Below are 20,653 nucleotides of genomic sequence, written 5' to 3' on the forward strand. Positions count from 1 at the left end.
TTTGCAAGAGATGGTTCTTTGTTTCTACATATAGACTGTTATGGGGGATGTTCTGTATGCACCAGTTGATACACGAAGACCCAGGTTATGTACAGAATCCAGTTTTTTGAAGTATGATGGTCTTGCAGACCCATACACAATGCATCCACAGTCCAAATTGGACCGCACTACGGAGTGATAGATCTGTAGAAGGCATAACCTGACGGACCACCAGTGTTTCCGTGAGAGTACCTTCAGTATATTTAGAGGTCGAGAAGCTTTCTTTTTGAGCGTGTTTATGTGGGGTAAGAATGTGAGCTTTCTGTCAAAAGTTATGCCTTGGAATTTATGCTCTTGTTTTACTTGTAGAACACTTTCACTCAAGTGCAGGGTAGGACCAATCTGGACACCTCTTTTCAGTGAGAAAAGGACGGCAACTGTTTTTTGTGGAGAGAACTTAAATCCATTTTGGTCTGTCCAAGTCGCTAGTTTGTTCACTGTAAGCTGTATCTGTCTTTCGCATGTTGATAAGCTGGAAGATGTGCACGAAATTTGAAGGTCGTCAACATATACGGAATAATGATGGACTTTGGAATTATTTGTGATATTGAGTTCATTTTTACAACAAAGAGTGTGGCACTTAGAATACACCCCTGTGGTACGCCATTTTCTTGGCTGAATTTTTTCGAAAGTGTGCAACCTAGACGTACACGAAAGGAACAGTCAGAGAGGAAGTCTTTTAAACAGTTTAGCATCCTGCCGCGGATACCTAGATCCGCGAGGTCACAAAGAATCCCAAACCTCCAGGTGGTATCATAAGCTTTTTCCAAGTCACAAAATACTGCCAGACAATGCTGTTTGTGCATGAATGCTTCGCGGACTGTTTTCAAGACGGACGAGATGGTCATTTGTACAGCATGCTTTTTTAAATCCACATTGGCGGATATCAAGAAGTTTTCGCGATTCAAGAATGAACATTAACCTAATATTTAGCACACTTTCAAAACTTTTAGCAAGACAACTCATAAGTGCTACTGGATTTCAGGAATGGCACAACCACAGCCTCTTTCCATGCCTCTGGCATTTTTCCAGACTGCCATATTTTATTGAAGAATTTCAGAAGAGCTTCTACAGTATCTTTGGAGAGGTGAGCAAGCATTTCATAATGGATTTCGTCTGGGCATGGTGCTGTCTGTCTGCCTGCCGACAGTACTGTACGGATTTCTTGTAGTGTGATTATTTATTACAATGTTCATTTTCACTGCCACTGGTCGGCAGTCGTTGTTTTTTGGTTGTGTTCTTGTACTTTAAAAATGATTGTGTGTAGTGTGAGGAAATAGAAACTGTGGCGAAGTGTTCACCTAGATTGTCGGCCTGTTCGCTAATGCTTGTTTCTCTATCGAGAGATGTTAGGAAGGGAATTGTGAAGGGAGAAAAGCTGCCATTAAGTTTGCGGACTTGTTCCCACATTTGTTTTGATATAACTGAACTATTTATAGACGACACGTAGTTTTCCCATGAAGTTTTTTCAGCATTGCGACGGATGTACCAAGATTTTGCTCTCGCCTTTTTAAAATCTATGAGGTTGTCGTGTGTAGGGTATATTCGGAAAGTTCCCCAGGCTTTGTTTTTTTTTTGCTTCTCTGCATTCTGGTATTTTTTTGTACAACTCCTGATGATTAAGGAATGGCTAGACGTGCAGCCGCAATGATACATGTTGTAAAAATTTCATTTAGTTTGTCAACGCTAAGATTATCAGAAAATATTTTCTTCAGACAGGCCTTTTCTTGAAATAGTGGCCAGTCCACTAAGTGCAGCTTCCAACGGCGTGGTTTAGTTGGAATGATTGGTGGTGGTGATGAAAAGTTAATTACTACTGGAAAGTGATCACCTCCGTACGGGTTATCAAGAACATCCCAATTAAAATCAGTAAAAACGGATGGAGAGCTAAAAGACAAGTCTATACAACCCATCTTACCTGAGGATGAAGAGCAATATGTGGGTTTGCCTGTATTGAGCAAGCAGACGTTGTTGCACAGAATAAAATCTTCTAAAACTCGACCTCTAGTGTCTGTCTGTTCACTCCCAAAAAACGAGGAATGTGCATTAAAATCACCGACTACCAGATACGGCTCTGGTAGCTGCCTAAAAAGTTCCTCTAGATCTTGTTGTGTTACAGTGAAATGTGGTGGGAGATGTATAGAGCACACGGTAATTGTATTAAAGGTATGGACGGTGACTGCAACGGTTTCATAATTTGTCTGGAACTTTATTTCATGGGTTGCAACACCGCTCTCAACTACAACAGCAACGCCTCCAGAGAGCCTATTTGCCTGCTCACGGTCACGGCGAAAGACTTTGTACTTTTTAAAAATATTTTCATGAAAAGATCCCAAGTTGGTCTCCTGCAGACACAGTGCTACAGGAGATAGAAAATTTACAATATCTGTTGCATTTCTGTAGTTATTTAGAATTCCACGGCAGTTCCAGTGGATAAGGAACGCCATGATGATTTTGGGGCAGGATTGTATTGAGACCTTAGGTCCCTCCTTGTTGAGGGCCTGTTATTAAGGTTTTTTGTTTTTTCTGATCAATAGAGTTCTGCCTCCGCAGTGGCGGAAGCAAGATCTGACTTGTGTCCATCGCCTCACTGGAGGTGTCGGAGTTCCGCGGGGAACCCGCGGGTAGGGAGGCTGTGGGCTTCTCCCGAACGGGGGAAGTCTTGCGGGCTGCCGACTTGGTGGCCAACGGGCCCTTTTTCGGGGGTGCATAGCAGCTTTTGCTGCATCTGCCAGGGGCGCAGATGGCCCTGCCTCAGCCTCACTAGGTGTGAGCTGGGCAGGTGCCAAAGGCCGCTGTGCTGTGCCGCGCCCACGCACCACATCGGCGAAGTTTGTATGTGTATGTGTAGTGAAATGTATGTGTAGTGAAAAAGAGAATGTGCCCCGAGTCATAGCGTAATGCTGTCTTGCCTCTTTAAATGTTATATTCTCTTTGGTCTTTATGGTAATTATTTATTTTCTTTTTTCCATGCAGGGCACGACCTTGAATAAGCGGTGTGGTCGCCTTCGCAGTTTGCGCAGCACGGCGCAGCATTGCAGTCGTTTGATTGGTGATCATTGGAGGCATATTTGGCGCGGGTATCGCGGCCGCGGCAGCTTTGGGAGCCGTGGCCAAACCTCTGGCATTTGACGAAGCGTCAAGGGTTAGGTATATACGGAGAGACGGAGATTTCTGCGTATCCCACCTTGATTGACTCGGGCAGGGTGCAGGAGGCGAAAGTCAGAACAAGATGCTTTGTCGGAATTTCTTTGTCTTCTTTGCGGATTTTGATTCTGTGTACATTAGTGACATTCTGATCTGACAATCCTTCAAAATTTCTTCTTCGGTTAGTTGCAAGAAGTCATTGTCAGAAATGACATCGCACTGTGTTTAGAGATCTATGTGGGGTCACGGAGACAGAGATATCACCAAAAGTTTCGATGCTTGCCAGCTTTTAAATATGAATGATATCGAGCAGTTCGAGCAAAAGGTCACCACTAGGTAGTTTTGTCACTTTATAATTAGGGCCCAGGGAATCTGTGAGAACTTTGGATACTAGAAACGGGGATATAAGTCTGGCTGGCTTTTCTTTTTGTTCGCTATGAACGATGTGGTACTTTGGGAACGTAGTTTTCTTTTTGCTGAAAAACTGAGAGGTGACATCGGTCCGCCCTCTGAAAAGAGGGCGATCATTTGATAGGAGAGAGGCAGCCATAAAAAAAGTGTAGTCTTCGGCCATGGTGCCAGCCACCCACCATGGAGTCCAACAAGGGGACGGGACAGGAACTTGTAAATAAGTCCTGCCCACGCCAGCTGTACACCACTGCTATAACCAAATATGGGCAAATCAGGGTAGTTACGCCACACAAAGTTAACCCTTGCCACCTATGAAAATGTAAGAAAAAAACGAGAAGAGAGGAGGAGATAGGAGAGTTGTGAGAAAGAAGATAGGAAAGTGAAAGATAGAGGGGAGGATAGGAAAAGGCGACTGCCAATTCCCCCCGGTCGGGCCAGGCCAGAGGTGCCGTCTACAGGAAGCTGGGGCCAAAGTGGTGCGTTGCCTTCGCCGAGGGGCCTTAAAGGTCCAAACGCTCGGCATCGGCACAACCACCGGGATCCCCTTTTCCCCGCACACGGCAATGCGACACACGGCGAAGCACGGGAGCTGGGGTCCGTGGTGATCCACTGTTCAGCATCATCCCCCTGCGGGGATATCCCTGCAGATGCTCGGGAACCCGTGGTGTCGCCACTCACCAACGCCTGCAAGCTGCAGACGCCCCCCTGCGGGGAGCATCTCCTCTTTTCAACGACCGACACACTGCTCTCATTGCAATGGGATCCCTTTGGTTCCCTCTGTTCATTTGCTCGTTGCAATGTGGCACCACTAATGGGAAGTGGCAGCTTGGGTCACAGCATGAACTGCTGGCATGGCTGGTGAACGCTTCCCGTTACAAAGCATCGCTTCAGGAATGAAGAAGAAAAAAATTCGCAGGGACAGGTAATCCCATTATATGTTGGCAATGTGATGGTAATCGCAGCTGTCGATGCCTTTACCAGAAGTGGCATAACTTCCTGTCTGGTGATGTCACTGCCCTCCAGCCAATGGGAATGCTCCGGCCTGGTGGTGTCACTTCCCTGCAGCCAATGGGCTAATTTTATGACCAATGACCACTTTGGCCCCATTGGTTTCAAGTTCTATCGCATTAAAAATTTGTTCAATCACCTCCCGTGGTATGTTGCTAGTTGCTGGGTGCCCAAGCCACCGTGGTGGCTCAGTGGTTACGGTGCGCAGCTGCTGACATGAAAGGTGCGGGTTAGATTCTGGACGCAGCGGCCGCATTTCAATGGAGGCGAAATGGTAGAGGCCCGTTAGCACGTTAAAGAACCCCAGGTGGCCGAATCTTTGTGAAGTCCTCCACTGCAGTCTGCACTATCAGTCTGAGTCACTTTGGGACGATATACACCATAAAACCAAACCAAAACCAAACGATTGGGTGCCCATTACCTCTCACTGCATGTGCGGAGCAGGCACAAAGGCTGGTGAATAGTTAATTTGTCAAAGCTGGCTAGTCTGGCTGCCAACAAAATCAAGAAGCCTTGGCTAATCCATTGACCCTGAGCTGCCAAGCACACAAGATCTGCTGGCTGCTCCACTACCAGAGTAATCGCAACACACAATAGGCAGAAATGAATCCGCCAAATACATGCCTGAGACCAGTAAATGTTATCCCCCTCGGTGCAGAGGTTGATGAGCAACCTGAGCCGCTTATCCTCAGTAGGGGTGAAGGGGCCAATGTTGACGCGCACTGCATGGTTCCTGCAGTAGTGCAGCGCACACTGGAACGCACTCCGGCCAGTGTTCAACTCAGCTGCCACCTGCCAGAGACAAATATGTGTAAACACACAAGGCTGTTTGAAGCTCACTCATTTGTAAGCATGGAGAGGAAACTCATAACCACAGTTGAACATCAGAAGCCAATCTAGTAACAGCATGTCGGGGCAGAGCCGTGCCCTTAAAAGCACTTCACGCCAACATAGGTGGCGTTTCCTATACACAAAAGCTGCAACGGCACTCTGCCAAGCTTTCACCGAGGTCCTCATCACCGCTGTAAAATGCAAGGTAAGAAGTTGAGTGCAGCCTGCCAGAAACCAGTTTCTCCAAACTGACCCGAACGCAGGTCACATTTAGAAAGGCAGAGAGGGCACACAATTTTCCTTATGCAGCCTGAAATGCTGGCGCACATCTACCAGCGCAGTCACTACAAATCTATTACACCAAGGGAACATTAGTCTTGCAACCAAAAAGCCTCCATAGTACATGCATTGCTTGAAAAAAAAAAAGGGAGAGCGAACTTCACTCAGCAGCGGTAGTGCGTTACAAGTAACGGCATTACTGGTAACGCGTTACTTATTTCGGGAACCTAGTAACGTACTCGTTACCATTTCGGAACTGTAACGGGTAATGTACTTACGTTAACATTTTCCGGTAACGTGAGGTGTCACGTTACTAGTTAATTTTTGTTCCAGTTGTCCCCCACTGCGCCCCCTTTTTTTACAAAAAAAAAAAAACGCAGAGCCCCTAGTCATGTTGCAAATAAACAAACAGGTGCTCTCGGCGACCTTTGTTGCGGCTCGCATGCACGCCAGAAAACACCTGCCCTTGAAAACGCACGCAACTAAAAAAAAGAAGACAGAATAGCCATAAACCACGAAACATGTGCACGAACACACATTCACACACTTGCCTTCACCTACCTCCCCTTCCCCAACCACTCACACACACAACTCCCTACAGAGTGGAAGCATGCGGAGCATTTTGGAACATCACATTTTTCAGAATTACTGTAAATTTATTGAGAGTTCAGCGATGTTTTCTTTGTGAAGTTCGAGGTGATGATCAAGTGTCATTTTGTGTTTAATTTCACATTCATAAAATGGCTTCACCATGTACCACAAAGTTAGAATCCATCACATGTAACTCTACAGGCAAGTTTAGGCCACTATACCATTGCTAAGTTTCTGCACATTAGTGCTAAGTATTCTCGTTAAATCAGGATTTCGCGTAAAATGGTTGTTTGGGCTAGAAGTTTCATGTGAAATATGACCTTTATAAAATTGTTATCTTGAGTTCTTATAGCGAAGATGCACTAATTAAAATTTATGGCCATGAAGTAACGGCAAAGCAACGGGCGCTACTTTTTTTCGGTAACGGTAACAGTCACGCGTTACTTTTTTTTGTAGGTAACGTAGGGCGATAACGCATTCCTTGTTTCTTAACGTAACGAGTAACGAATTTAGTTACTTTTTTTCGGTAACGCCTACAACACTGCTCAGCAGTAGACTCCACATTAAAAAGCTATGAATATTGATATGCAAAGGCACTGCCTTAGCCACAAGGCATGTTGCATGAAGAGCTCGGGGCCAACATCATCCACGTGCGAAGCTAGCTCTTTCTAGCAGGCACCAAAATCTTGCCATAGCGGGATTTTAATCCCACATCACACCGAAGCCATCGTGGCCAGCCAGAAGTCAAGCCTGCAAACTCATGCTGAGCGGCCACAAACCACCGCCATTGAACCAGCCTAGTGGCAGATAGCAGCTCCAATGTTTTCAGCTGCAATTACTGCCTCTGGACGAGTTTTAAAAGAGCACAGACACCTAACTTTTGGCTGCATATTTTCTCATCTGTAATACAAACTGAACAAGAGAGGGGAAAGACGGTGCTTGCCAATGTTTCAACAAGGACTTGTGTTCACACACAGACCAGGACAAAGCCATCTTGTTCAAACGTTGGCAAGCACCCTGAGGCTTTCCCCTCACTTATTCACTTTGTGAGTGTCAAGAAACCATCTGCCTACCTCCTCTCTACCATGGACTCATCTGTAATGATGCATAAGGCCTTAGTATGTAGAATCCAAATAAACAAAAATAAGTTAAATAGAATCACCACTTAAAAAGAACACCAACCTCACAATTAGTTGAGTTTGGATGTAAAAAAGAAATCTCCTTAACTGGAACTATAATTTTCCTGCCATCGAAAGTGAACGGAACTACATAGATAGAGAACTGAAACTCTGATTTTGTGTTCCCTGTTCATGCGACGACCAACATTTACAGTGAAATAGCACGGTTCCAGAGTTAAAAGTCTTGAACTCCAAGTGGGTCAGAAAACAAACGTGGGTTAATGGCATAGTTATTGCAAAGCTGTTCTCATCTCAAAATCAGGCAATTATGTCAGTCGTCCCCCACCGCAATACAAATGGTTCTCGACAGCTTTTTCGGGATCATTCGATAATTTTAACTTTCAGATAATTCGAACATTTTTTTCTGGTCCCTTGAAGTTCAAATGAACAAGCTTTTACTGCAATTAAATTTATTCTCACACAATGTTTCAGCTTCAGCAGCCAAACGATGGCTGTGATGACGACAAAGTTCAGTACAGGTCACATGAAGTGCGTCAAAACTAATATTACCATTGTTTTGTCAGTCTAATTCACTACAACACTCAAGCCGGCCTGCTTTAACAGCCAGGATGTCATTTCATGCAGAAGAAGAGATTATAGTACAGTTTTTTTTCATGCATCACACGAAATTTTGACGTCACGGGCATCTTTCAGCAGTTTAAATTGAACCCAAGACAACGACAAGAGAGAAAAAATTCAATGGCAAGTTATTTACAAAATGCAGGCGAATACCATGCAGTGATTCACGTACACTCATGTCCTACACATCATTACAAAGAAGCAAACATGCAACCAAAATTTGCTGTATGAATTCCGTGAAGAAAAGTGGCAACCTGACTAGAGACTGCGCTTCCCCCAAGCCTCGCCAGCGACAGCAGGTGCACACACCTGGTCCCAGCAGCGCTCGTCCCACTTGGTGACCAGGGTGCAAAGCCGCTCCTCCTCTTCGGGTGTCCAGGGGCCCTGGTTGAGACGCACGTCGAGCAGGTGGCGCCAGTGCATCTCGCAGCCAAACGCCGTCCGGTCCGAGTTCATGTCCATGGCTGCAATGCGCAGCCAGTCGATGGGCCGCGTCGACTGTTCCAGCAGCTCCACCAGGGTCATTTCACGCACTTTGGACATCTGCGATGTTGCACAAACGCCGCTCAGGTTCGGCTTGGAGGCAAGAAAGGGTTCGTGCAACTTGAGTGATTCCTTCCCACGCTCCAAGGCTTAAGAAAAGTGAGTTTCCCTTTGTGGTAATGCAATTCCCAGTGACAGCTTGGGCAGTGTGAAATGTTGATGCTAGCTGGAGTGTGTAGCATAAATCAGGGTAAGGGTGTGGGTAGTGTTTACAGGGTGTCTACCAAGCTGGCATTCCCAAATTCCCTGAGTTTTCCAGGTTTTCCCTCATTGAATCTGTAAAACTCCCTGAGTGACACAGTACTTTTTTTTATGCGAAAACAAGCTGACACAAAGCCGCCTGACGGTATCACTACCCAGTAAGCATATTAAAAAATAAAAACGATTTAATCCTATTTGAATAGTAAGGAGTAGTGCTTATTTCATTTAAACAAAAAGGGGGAGAGATTAGCAAAATGCATAACAAATTGAATATCTTCGAGAAAATGCTAAAACAAATTGCAAATCAAATTGAACATTTTCAAGTACGAACTGAAAAGAAGATGCATGTAGAAAGAAATATTTTCAAATGTGAGCTATATCTATCTACTGATAGTAACCGCAATGGTGTGGGACCTGAACTTTAGTGTCACAAGTGCGATTCTCTCTCAGGAAGTCTATTCTGACGAACAGCAGATTATAGAAACCTTAGTTTATAGAATTGAAAGAGCGACAAACCCCAAAGTAACACTGGAAAGTCAACCTCAAGTTCATGCACAACGCTTCAGTGTTGTTTCACTGCTTTAGATAGTTTATTTTTGAATGAGGGGCACATGCATTTCGGCGTCAGCCAACACTTTGTTTCTTCAGCTCAAGCTCTTTCACAGAAGCAGCGCCACGCTTCCTTTCCCATTCCTTCCTCAGTGCATCGGCTCTTTCTGCTCTCGTGCTCTCCAGCTCCTCTTTCCACCAAGCTTTCGCCCCACGAACCGTTTGGCGCATCCTCTTGGTCAGCTGAACGTTGGCAACTCCTCTTGCCGACATTACAGAATCATACACGATTCGCTGGGCGACCAAAGATTGCTCCTTCTGATTTCCAACAAGGCATTCCTTGTTAATAGAAAATCCCCGCTCGACAGACACATTTCCATGCGAAAGAGACAGAATCACCTTCACAAATGTGAACAGTTCTTTGTTCGCACCACAGATGCCTGCCCAAAGGGCATCCAGCCGATGCATGCTCCTATTGAAATTTTTCAATGCCGCTTGCATCGAAGCTGGGGAGCGTGCATGCTTGTAGGACCACATCGCCCAGTCAGCTTCTGTTTCTGTCATCCATTGGTGCTCCGTTAAAACTTTAAGTGCATCATTTAGATGCCGTTCCCCGAGTTCGGGAATCAGCGCACACGCGGGATCCAGAGATTACGATCCCCTCGCCAGCTTGAACCTCAACGCGACCTCTCCGCGATCTTTTTGGCGCAGTTCTTCACGAAAGTGCCGCAGTCCCTTCTGAACCCTAGGATAGCCGAATCTGAAAGTTTTGGGGCCTATCGGAGCGCGTTCTTCGTAGTAAACCCAAGGTCAACCTTGGGCGCCGCAACTACGTTCGCAGTAAGGTCCATGCCCAGCTTGATCACCTTCAACGGACTGTCCACCACCATTATTAGCATAGGTGAATTGGTCTGGAACTGAGCCAGGAACGGCTGCAGTTCATCCGCGATGCCATGCATACAGGTTAGCTTTGCAGACAGCAGAGGATCACGAATTGCTGTTTCGCTCAGGCAGTAACTGGAGCTGGTCGGTCGGTTGTTTCCGTTTCGACACGACTCGACGTACACTTTTAGGTACGGCAGAATCTCAATAGCTCTTGAAATTACACAAACATTTTCAAGCCACCGCACAGTGCAAAACTTCATAGGGTAAATGTTGCTCCTGGGTATGCGTGCATATTCAGCGCGTCGGGAAGGTACACATTTGAATAAGTTGCACAAAGCAGGAAGAAATTCCATGAGTGGCCAACCTCTTGCCGCGCGTCTGGTTTTGAAAGCACCGTTCACAACATGAAGGCCACAGCTACCAACTCCAAAAATACGACGGCCGTCGCTGGATTCACAAAGTTCTTGTTTGGTCTCACAGAGAAATTTTATATTTACATTTGGCCCATCCATTGAGATTTGAAGAATTTTTGATCGGGAGAGTCCATGCCGATGCCGCAGCAGCACGGAGTGATGTGTGCGTCATAACAGCGTTGAGGCACCACATCACTTCAGCATTTATGACCTCCAAGTCATGCTGAAAGATATCTTTTGCTGTACGATCAGGTTTGATGTCCGTTGCAGTAGTCAAAGCACTGGAAGGATGCACAGAAACTGACGGCACTGGCCCGGCATTGGTCACAATGGTGGCCGGCGGTGTCAAAAATGGGGCTACAGAGTGTGTCCCGGCTCCGGTAATGGCCAGTCGGTGCTTCTTTCAGCTTGACTTGTCACCGCTCTTCTTCCCACGTTGCTGAGCAAAAACTGCTTTCTGCATAGCACACAGTACGCTGCGTTCGGGTTACTTTCGACGGGCCTAATCAAGGCCTAATCAAGGCTGCAAACTCGCAATGTTTCACATTCGTCCAGTCCTGGACGAAAGTGCACTTGAAGGCCGTCACGCTTGACACGACGCACACAGCTTGCCTGCAGTCATTAAACCACCACAGCAGCCATTAAACGAAGTCAGTTCAAAATGGCGCAGCTGAGTACGGGCAGAATTCGTTGCTTTGCGAGCGTCGGCAGATCACAAAAAGGCGCAAAACTATTCCCCTTTCTCCCAAAGCTGCGCCGCCTGCATCCGGCACATGCACACCTTGCGGCAGCAATGGACTCATCCGTCAAGGAGATGCGCAGAGAGGAAGAGTTCATTTGGGACCAACAGAAGTTCTCACGTTTTTCTGCCACCTTGTTGGAGCTGTTGACTCGAAAACACAGCAAAACAAGGGGAAGCCGCTGGCCGTCGAACAGCGCACGTGCGAACCGTAGGAAGCGCATGCTCTGGTGTCGGCCACAGCGCCGGGGAAGCGCGGGAAAGTGTCCGCTTTCAACGTAGTACGCTTCGAAATTGGAAGCGGCGCTGCCGCTGCAAAGCTTTCTGCCGCCTTGCTGGGATGCTCCACTTGAGGCAAGTGTTTGAGGCAAGCGGTCGCTAAGGAGAGGACGTGTAACGCTAACTGGACAATCCGTGCAATGCCAGTCCACATTGTTTACACGAGGCAGCATTATCGCGACTTTAGTTCCTTTTACGTAGAACTGCAGGTAATTTTTCCTGATATAAACACAAATCCCCTGAGATTTCCCTGAGTTTTTCGAGATTATCCACATTCTCTGAGAATTCCCAGTCTTCATGGCTTTACCGATTACCCTGTCTTTAGTAACTCCAGGTATATAACTGTGGCATATTTTCAGTGGCACCACAGGTTAGCTTTGGTGAGCACCCATTGCTGAAAGAGCCAGGACACTAGTCAGTCAAGGGGTGTAAGGGTACAGGTGTACATGCATTTCACATGGTGTGGCACACAGTCACTCATCCATCCGTATACAGTAAAAGGGAGGGAGGGGTGTGCGCACCAAGTTGTATTTGGAGTCTTTTTTTTGCCAACAGGGGCTACAAGTTGGGGGGTAGATTTTTGCACGGCAGTATATGGTAATCACAAAATTTGTTTAACAAGGTTTTACTGTGTACGCCCCATGCATCGCCTGTAGAGGCGCTACTGAAACACTGAAAGCCTCCCAGTGGCGATCACCGAAAACAAGGTCAGAGCACTTCCCCCAGCTTCCCAATCGCCACATTGCTGCAACAAAAATGGCAGAAGTTTGAGCACAATATTTGCTATTTGTGAGGGTGTGTAATTATTTCTATGCTAATTGTGCCCAAAAATAAACTGTCAAAGCGGACATGTATGTATGACTACGCAGCTACGTGAAAACCCAATCTCCACATGTGCTAAATGCTTGCTGGAGACAAATATCGCAATGCCCGGCTATGACGTGAAGCTGACCGAGAGTAAATCACCTGTTTTCATTGTTTGAAATTAGTGCCAACATTCACGTGTTGTACAGTCGACAAACAATTTTTCGGACTTGGCGGGACCTGGCAAAAGCCCAAGTAATCAAACATTCCGAAAAATCCGTGAACTTCAAAAAAATAACTTTTCTTCCAGAAACTGGCTTTAAAAATCAAGAAATTTGCCACTCCCCATGTTTCAATTGAAAGCGATAATATTAGACAGCATCTGAGCGATAGCCATACTTTCCTCATGTCCACCTCACGTAACGTCACGTCACGATACCAGTGAAACACGGTCGCAGGTCTTGCCACGAACAAATGCAAGCGTCACACGAAGCAAGATCAATCAGTTTCTATGAACAACAATAATCGCAAACACCAATAGAAGTAACCCGCGGAAAAGAGCACCTCCGAATGCAAGTCCCCCCCCCCCGCATCTGCAGCCATCCCATTTTCGAAGCGATCGCACACTCTTTGTATGCCATCTTGATGTCAACGGAGAGCATGCTATTATTTCGAGGGGCAACAATGAAGAACAAAGAGCCAAATCTATACAAAGCAATCTGACTGACGACTCAGTCAGCCCCCGCCGTGGCTCGTGTCGACTTCGTTTAAGTCCAAGATGTAGCTTTTCACGGTGGCAAAGAACCGATTGGCTGTGACAGCAATGCCTGCTCGTATCTATACCATAAAAAAAACAAATTTTCAGTTGAAAAACGATCCCCACAGTACTGCTGACGTCAATTTTAGTCCGAAAAATGAGTCTGAAATATTGGTCGCGAAAATGTACGTTTTCCTATGGGGTGCATGATGGTTACTAAGCGAAGTCTGAAATATCATGAGTCCGAATTGTTGCAGTCCAAAAAATTGGTCAGCTACTGTATATGAAGGAAAATTTGACAGGTCCAATTTGTTTTCCTCAAGTGCGCTTGGTGTGTAACTCACGTGCCTGATCATGCAGATGGTGCCCAAGGCAAGCACGAGAAGCACTTGGAGGCTAGGATAAAAGCGAATCCGCTGGATGAGTACCAACAATGATTTCCACTGCAATTGCTGAATTTGACAAGCTAGTGGCACACTGCAGAACTAGAGAGGAATACCCTTTCTTGCTGTGTGCATGAGTAACATTAGAAGCAGCACTACTGCATGCGATTGCCTTCCCTCATACCATCTCCTCTCATATCATAGACTTTTTTTAAAGCTATTCTTTTGAGCCTGTGGCCTATTCTGAGCATGTGCCCGATTGGAATAAACTTTCATTCACTTTATTCACTCCTTTAAAATGGAAACCGTAGTTACTTCAGGAAGCAACAGTGCTGTTGTGACATTCACAGTCTTGGGTAAAGTTGCAAAAAGATTGCAAAATAAAAAACGCCCGTACGTTCTGCAATGTCCCCAGGTGGTCAAATTAATCCGGAACCCTCCAATACGCCGTCCGTTAGATCCTTTATCTCACTTCGGGACACTGATTGAACCCCACGATTTACGATTCTCTTTTCGCAATCGCCATGTCACACCCCTTCCCCATTCTGCCCAAGAGTGGGATCGGCCAGCTGGCCGGGGGACTTCTCTCCCTGGGGGGCACACAGTACACCATGTGGCAAGTCAGGACTACAGACACACCTGCTCATCCAGCTGGCTTATACGCTCCTTGAGCTCGGCATTCTGCGAGGGGTCCTCGGTCGTCAGCAGTCGCTCGGAGAGCGTCTTTTTGCGGTCCAGCAGTGCCTCCAGGTTTTGCTGCAGTAGGTTGTCTTGGACTGCTTTCACCTGAACATGGACACACGCAAGCAAACTAGCTGGGATTAGAACCCTGCCACGTGCTGGTCATTATTTCAATGCACAGCAAAACTTTTCTGCCTAAGATAGAATCCAGGCCTCACAAAAACCAATTTGTTAATCAGAAAACACCAGCGATTAATTATTTACAGGCAAGCATAAAATTGTTACAATGAATGTTAACAAGGTTGTTACACTGGATTATAAATACCACCTAACAACTAGGATTTGTCAAATAAGTGCCTGAGAGATCATAGAGCCATTTCCTGCTTCGAATATGCGCACGAAGGTAGAAATTCAGGCAAAAAAAATGGCGAATGATTTAGCCTCGTTAGGCCAATTGCGAATTAGGTGCGCTAAATCTTCGACTTCGGTTCGAAGCTCAGCTTTCAAGGTGAAGCAGGCTTCAGATGAAAATCGGTGAAACTAGAGTTAAGCTCCACCTTAAGGGCATGACACCATTGCGTTAATGGTTTAATACCCATATATAAGGAATCGGTCATTCTCTACTTTACATTAACTGATCCCAGGGAGTCCCCGTACCACTCCTGCCACAGTGGTGCAGTGATAAAGCGATGTGCCAGTGCCCTGCAATGGCAGGTGCTGCCTCCGGTGGGGCTTGCAAGACCCAGGATGTTCTTCCCGAGCAACCTATTGCGACCAGTCAAACCGAATCACCACCTGCCACGGTGGGCACGGCGGGACTAAACAGACTCACTACAGCGAAATCAGCAAGTGGAGGCTCTAGAGCTAGAGCACTAAAAAAAAACGGTACTGCTGGTAGCACGATCTGTCAGCATTGAAACTGCAGAGATCAATGTTTTGTGAACTATTAGTCATGAACTTCTTTTTCATGCTTTATCATGGGTCTTAATATCAATAAAGATCAGTACCTGCAGCTATCACACCGCCACACTAATCGAAGAAATCATGATAAGCGCCTCAGGCCATACGTCAAACATTGCAAGATATGCAAGTTTTCTTTTTTTCATCGCCCATCAAGATTTGGAATTCTTTGCCGCGAGATGTTGCTGACTGTGATACTATGTCTAGCTTTACATTGTAACTAAAGTAAAATATTCCATTCTGTTCCGTAACGCAGAAGATCGTGTTTGTTCTTTTCAAACCTGGGTGGAATGATGAGTTTGAGTATTACATAGATGTGCTAATATGGTGCACAAAGTGATACACATTATGAATACCCCTGTAACCCACTCCCTGTATGGGCCTGTCAAGGCTCAACTAATAAATTATTTACTATGTTCATTAGTTGGCACGAAACACCTGTCAAATTCCTGTAAAATGAAACAAGCAAGTCTGTTAAGTGTAGCACACTCAGAAAAAGCTGCAAGTTCCTGCTGCACATAATTGTGTACGTGGCATAGCACCTTAAAAATAAAAAGAATGATGCAACTGGCCAAGGCAACTTTGGAGCAGCTTTTGGAGCAGCCAAATGTGCCTTTTGGCACAGAAAAGTGAGCATTTGGTACACATATATATGTGGTATTTTCCTCTGTATAAGCTGCGCTTTTTTTTTTTCGTTGGTGCGACTCAAAAACAGCAAAAAATGACATGCCACCATGCATGCGCCATCTTTTGCCGTTCCTAGTAACGATGTTCGAAAAGAAAACCGCAGTGCAAAAAGAAGGATCGAGTTATAACACAGTTTTAGCACAGCATGATCCGCCACCATGATCCCTTCACTCTGCGCTCAGTTCAAGAACAACCAACACGAGGAATGCCTTTCAGCCAGTCGCTTGGCGGCTTGCTGCTCTGTCATCGGCGGAGTAATACGTAGCAATAAGCAGAGTGATCTTCAAGAATGAGTGGTTTGCTCGCAAACCGAACAACACTTGCAACAAAACGTGATGGCGTCCCACAGATCATACGAAAAAGTGTAAATCCATGGATGTACCGGGATTGCAAAACTGGGGAGTGGGGCAGACATGGGAGAATGGGGAACTGCGGATCCCAAACGCACCACAAGGAAAGAAGCTAAACATGTGCTTCAGTCGAAACAGGCGGAAAGGCGCATCACCCTGCGGCAGCAGTCTCGTGAAATCAAAGAGTCCTCGGGTATTTTTATTTCCGTGGGATTAATTTGCGGCTACATTGTCGGTGACTGAAGCTATTTAGACATGGAAACCCAAAAAACAAAAGCGAAACTGAAGTTTTCCAGAACACTCTTTAGTGCACCTCTAAGGCCCATGTTAACGTTAGTGAAGGGGAACCCTCAAACCCAATCCAACCCACTCACCCTAAAGCTAAAGGCTGCATTGAGGCAAAAAATTCGGGCTAGAGGGAACTGGTCATTTTTAAGGACAGTGGCATACATACAGCCAGACAGCATGATCCGGTACACTGCTTTTATTTGTTACTTACTTTTTTTCACACTCATAAGCGTGAGTGGAGGTGCATGTCAGCACCTTTGGCAAGTCAGCCTTTCCCACACCCCTGCCCTTCCCTCACCAGCAAGGCACCAATCCCACAGCATGTTCTAATCTGCTCCTTTCTTTTCACAAGTGCCGGGCAAGGAGAGCAAGGTCAGAAGCAGCGACCTTCCCTGGTCAGTAAAGGAACATGACGCCAGCTGAAGGTTGCAATGTCACTTTGGACCAACAACATCCAACAGAAGTGACATCATAGTAGTATTTGCTCCCCGCCGCGATGGCTCGGTGGTTAGTGCGCTCGACTACTGATCCGGAGTTCCCGGGTTCGAACCCGACCGCGGTGGCTGCGTTTTTATGGAGGAAAAACGCTAAGGCGCCCGTGTGCTGTGCGATGTCAGTGCACGTTAAAGATCCCCAGGTGGTCGAAATTAATCCGGAGCCCTCCACTACGGCACCTCTTCTTCCTTTCTTCTTTCACTCCCTCCTTTATCCCTTCCCTTACGGTGCGGTTCAGGTGTCCAACGATATATGAGACAGATACTGCGCCATTTCCTTTCCCCCCAAAACCAATTAGTAGCATTTGCTAGTTTTGTTATTTGACTCCTTACCAGATGACAAAAAATACTTAAGCTATAACACACCTCCAGGGGTTCTCCTTTTTGCACTTACATGGTCTGTCGGACAGGCTGAGCGTGGTTATCAGCCTTGAGAGCTGCTGTAGGACGCATCATGCTCCAGGTTAGGCTGACAAAGGTTGACTCCAACCACTGCGGCTGTATATTATTGTAAACAGTTGTACGTAAAGCCGTCTCCTCATCAGGGTCCTTAAGTGTCCACCGTCTTCATTGAAGCAGCACGCCACATCGCCAAAAACCCACAGCACCCACAACTTTACCGGTCACTTGAATCACAAGAAGAACACACGTGTTACTTACTTGAATCTAAGACTGCTCTGACCGTAAGCCGACCCTAAAGAGCCGGACGAAAAAAAAAGATGTCCTCGACTGCAGGCCAGCAGAAAAACCACCAGCCAAAACCGGAACGATCTGCTGATTACCTAGGTTGTGTGACAACTCATTGCAAGCCCGGATGAATGCCAATTCGCTGTTGTCACTACATATTTCTCAACAGCTTCTCTTGGCGCCAGCTCAACACTTCTCAAACATAACGATGGCCTTCCCATAGGCTGTTACTTTTACAGCAAGGCAAACATGTGCTCTTTTCTTAACATTATGCATTTGTTCTGTCAATGCCATACTCTCACTAGCTTTAGAATTCATCAATTTCCCGCTGCTCATAAGACTAACCCTAAATGTGGTAGTGCAGTGACACTACTTAATGGGAACGATCGCTTCCTGAAACGACGCATGCTACATATTGTGCCAATTGTGCACTAAATGATGGGTGACGAATGGTGTTGGAGGAGCCTCATCCTCGAATATACAAGATTTTAGTTTCGATGCCTGCCATCTTACTTTGCTGGTAGTGTCTCATAAGAACCAAACCTAAAAGCCCACACCGGCGGCTATTGGCACCATTTTGGGCTGTGCATATGGTGTTGCAGCAGCTGCTGCGCCTGTGAATGCTACCCGGCAACGTGATGTTTTCCGGTGTTCCTTAACTGAGAATACAGCTGGTTTTGTGTAAGTCAGCCAACAAACCATATCATGCGAGTAAAATGTCATCAGTGCTGCATGGTAGGAACGGCTGCAAACAGCAGTAGTGGCCATCGTAACGGCGAACGGCAGTGCTCCCCTTAATACCAAGATGTGTATATTTTATCTTCTGTGGAGCACATTTTCCAAGCTTCGAAATGTAATCGTAATTGTAATTGCAACTGTGGGTACAACCGCACAGGGAAGGAACCGCATGCTAAGCTACCTATCATGCAATGCAGGTGCAATGCAGGTTCACTGAAGTACATCTGCATCACGCACTGTTTATCACACAGCAAAGCCTATTTCATGTATATATCTCCCGATGATTCTGCTACCACTTACCTTCACATCGCATAAAAAAATTTGAAGTTAAGCAGGTTTCATCATATGCATATTGTTTACCATTGTTTATTAGGCTTGTCATCCCATCCTGGTGGACGTAAAACCATGCGTCGTGCCTTCTACCTCCTGGGTTATGCCATAGCATTGGGCTGCTGATTTGCCTCGTCCATCATGGGGTATTGAATGAGGGCTGATGGACATTTTTGCATCTCGTCCTGATGAAAGTTGGTAATCGCACTTAGCGGTAGCTGCAGAGAGTCTCGCATTAAAAAGACATTGGCGAGAAATGACCTTTGGGCCTAGGTACCGAAGTCAGCTTATGAACATTTGAGTGCATTGTGGGAACAGTCACTGGTGCCAGGATGTTGCGTTTGGTGTCCTGTCAATAAAGTTACTGTTACATTCTCTGCATGATCCTCCTTATTTAATTCCATTTTAGAGCGCAGATCATAGGTGCCCGTTCCTGTGTCTTAGGCGGCGTTGTCGGCGGGGATGCGGTGCTGCAGAAACATGTCCAACCACACTGCGGCTATCATGTCATACTTCCCGCACACTCTCTTGGCGAACCACTTCCGATTTATTATTTGCGCAGTCCACAATCAAGCAGTGCTGTCCCAACGACCTATCCACCGAGACCGGCATTGATAATGGCGCACAAATCTTTTAAACGGTGAAAGACGGACGAAAAAGGATGCTCTGCAATGCTTAAAGCAAGCATGTGTCTGCACAGCCCACCCACTACTGGCAACAATCAACCGGCGGAAACAGTAATACCTGCCGACGCACAATGCACGGGGTAGAGAGTACTTTCCTCCTCCCCAGATTGCCCCGACCTGCGAGTTTTCGAACTAGGCTTTTTGTAAAAAAACAAAAGGCTTAAATTCGAGTAAATACAGCACATATTGGGCCCAGCGCTATGTGTTCATTTCGTCCCATGTCTTCTCTTAAAAGCTAGAAATTATGAATTCAAATGCGCACCTCCTCGCTACCAGAGTGCACCAAATATTTGGACAGTCACTGACATTGAACCTGACTTGCCCCTGCACTGCAATGACGAGCATTCAAGCTGCAAGGGGGCGTCGTCATACCACATACCAGAGTGCAGAATTCCTTGGCAGACCATGCACGTGCCGGAGTTATGTACGGGTCCAGCTCCTTGTTGGCCCGCTTGGTGAGTTCGTCCTCGTTTGGGGGCGCCGGCATGCCGTTCACGTCACGAAAGTACGGGTGGTGGAAGATCAGTGCTTGGTACCAGTTCTTCCGCACCTTCGGCTTGCTACGGCGCTGCGTTCGCTCCGCCAGCCGTGCAGGCAGCTCCTCCTGCAGTTTTCTGCACAAAGTGGCACCACGTTTCACCACACATGTTCCACCAGCAGTGCCAACAAAACTGGCCACTAGTCCAGCACATACACTGCCCAGCAAAAAAAAAACACAGGAGCACGAGTTCCCAAACTGGGTTCTATGGAACCCCTGGGTTCACTGGAGTGCTTTCTGGAATTCCCTAAGCACCTAAATCCATGTGTCCCAACCCTCACCTTTGTGATAAGGGGGTAATTACTCACTGGCATCCACCCAAGGGCAGCCATACGGCTATTCAAAAGAAAGCTACACAGCTTTCGTGGTCGCAGCAGGTAGGAGACTTCACGAGTTACATCGAGGATGTCATCGATCTGTGCAAGAGGGTGAACGCATAGATGTCCGAAGCCGACAAGATCAGGCATATTCTCAAGAGCGTTGATGATGATGCCTTTCAGATGTTGGTGCAAGACCTGCGCACCGTCACGGAAGTCGTCAACCTATGTCAGAGCTTTGACGAACTACGCAGAACAGGTCTCTGACACGCGAACAAACC

General features: G+C 46.5%; 2 protein-coding genes across 22 annotated transcripts in view; one reads left to right on the forward strand and one right to left on the reverse strand.

Moving 5' to 3' along the window:
• The window catches only part of LOC144114734 (uncharacterized), a 391,960-nt gene that overhangs the window by 199,561 nt on the left and 171,746 nt on the right, over window positions 1–20,653 (forward strand). The gene's annotated exons all lie outside the window — the stretch shown is intronic.
• Window positions 1–20,653, reverse strand: part of LOC144114733 (uncharacterized) — a 71,938-nt gene that overhangs the window by 38,624 nt on the left and 12,661 nt on the right. The window contains exons 3-6 of the mRNA XM_077648636.1: window positions 19,897–20,131; window positions 14,256–14,402; window positions 8,373–8,606; window positions 5,230–5,397 (exon numbers count right to left, since the gene is read on the reverse strand). Of these exons, the coding sequence (XP_077504762.1) occupies window positions 5,230–5,397; window positions 8,373–8,606; window positions 14,256–14,402; window positions 19,897–20,131 (784 nt within the window). The remainder of the gene's footprint in view (window positions 1–5,229; window positions 5,398–8,372; window positions 8,607–14,255; window positions 14,403–19,896; window positions 20,132–20,653) is intronic.

Source organism: Amblyomma americanum, chromosome 1 (genome assembly GCF_052857255.1).
Source record: "Amblyomma americanum isolate KBUSLIRL-KWMA chromosome 1, ASM5285725v1, whole genome shotgun sequence".
Classification (NCBI taxonomy): Eukaryota; Metazoa; Arthropoda; class Arachnida; order Ixodida; family Ixodidae; genus Amblyomma; species Amblyomma americanum.